Source organism: Cyprinodon variegatus, unplaced genomic scaffold (genome assembly GCF_000732505.1).
Source record: "Cyprinodon variegatus isolate N-32 unplaced genomic scaffold, C_variegatus-1.0 Scaffold1442, whole genome shotgun sequence".
In the NCBI taxonomy this organism is placed as follows: Eukaryota; Metazoa; Chordata; class Actinopteri; order Cyprinodontiformes; family Cyprinodontidae; genus Cyprinodon; species Cyprinodon variegatus.
In genome coordinates, this window is record NW_015151895.1 from 30,736 (window position 1) to 32,166 (window position 1,431).

At 49.7% G+C, this 1,431-nt stretch overlaps 1 protein-coding gene across 2 annotated transcripts in view; it reads left to right on the forward strand.

Annotated features, from left to right (window-relative positions):
- Window positions 1-1,431, forward strand: part of nadsyn1 (NAD synthetase 1) — a 41,318-nt gene that overhangs the window by 19,882 nt on the left and 20,005 nt on the right. For both annotated transcript variants that reach the window (XM_015403130.1, XM_015403131.1), the window contains exons 6-8: window positions 144-195; window positions 268-356; window positions 498-615. In XM_015403130.1, the coding sequence (XP_015258616.1) occupies window positions 144-195; window positions 268-356; window positions 498-615 (259 nt within the window). The remainder of the gene's footprint in view (window positions 1-143; window positions 196-267; window positions 357-497; window positions 616-1,431) is intronic.

Genomic DNA, 1,431 nt, shown 5'->3' on the forward strand with positions numbered 1-1,431 from the left:
TGAACAGATGTTTCCTGGAACATTGCACCAAACCTCTGGGAGAGACGCTGACTTTAGTATGCTTACCCGCTGTTATTTAGTGCTGTTCAGTGATGATTGGAGTCCAACCACCATGTTTATACCATGCTCTGTGATCCCTACAGGCATGTGGAGGAGTACTTTCTGCCCAGGATGATCCAGGAGGTAACGGGCCAGGTAAACAGCCGTGGTGAACCCAGCAGCTGAACATCTGTGGGCAGATGTCCTGACCGGGTCTGTCTTCCTCAGGACACCGTCCCGTTTGGAGACTGCGTGCTGTCCACCAAGGACACCTGCATTGGTACGGAGATCTGTGCGGAGCTCTGGAACCCGAACAGGTAAAGGTCCCACAGGTCTCCTGTGGTGATGCTGCAGAAGATGTCTGGGCCTGGCATGCAAGATCAGCATTAGTTCTCTGACCCCTAAGCATGTTAAAGGCAGGACTCAGCAATGATGAGGGGCTCTTCTTTCTCCCTCAGCCCTCACATTCAGATGGGGCTGGATGGTGTTGAGATCTTCACAAACTCCTCGGCTAGCCACCATGAGCTGCGTAAAGCCCACCAAAGAGTCGACCTCATCAAGTCGGCCACCACCAAGGTACCCTGCACTGCTCCTGCACATTTAGGGCCTGATCTTCTCAGGGTTTGGAAAAGATAGCAAAGCTGATCCACTAACCAGGTTCAAACCAAATTGTGAGTCTAAAATCGGTTTAATAGCGCTGCTAACGTTTTTTAGCTTCATGAATTTTCATATGATGATGAAAAAACCAGAGCGGAGGATCTCCACATGTTAATACTTTAGTTTCTGTCTACATTTGGTGCGTTTGGAAGTGTGTGTTTGTGCGTTTGAAACCCTCCATTGTCCCTCATTTGAGGCACAAAGGAGGGTTAACATGTTAACACGGTTGGACTGTCTGACTTAATGACATCATAGTGATATGAGATTAAAGGTAGAGGGCAAAACTTGAACAACCGGCACCAAGCAGAGCCTGACCACTGCAGCATGCTAGTAAAGCATCGATCATTATGGAGCCTCTAAAGCACCTGGACAGTTCCAGGTGTTCTTCAACCTTTAGATTCCTCCTCAGTCCAACACACCTGAATCTAACGGAGGAATTATCTGCTCTGGATGCAGCCAGTTTCTCCTCCTTAACATCGGATTGCTGGATTCAGGTGTGTCGGACCAAGGAGACTGTGTGGGACAGGTGCAGGAACCAACCGTTAGGACCTGGATGGTCCTCTCCTGTTCTAATGCCACGTTCAGACCTAAAACAGGAGAAGCAGCTAGTTTCTCAATGGTTGACGCACATCAAGGCGCAGCAAAACGCCCCGCAGCGCATTTTGAGCAGCTGAAGCAACGCATCGGGAGCTTCTGAGCATCTGACGTGCGGAAAACGCAGCAGCTGCTGGAGAT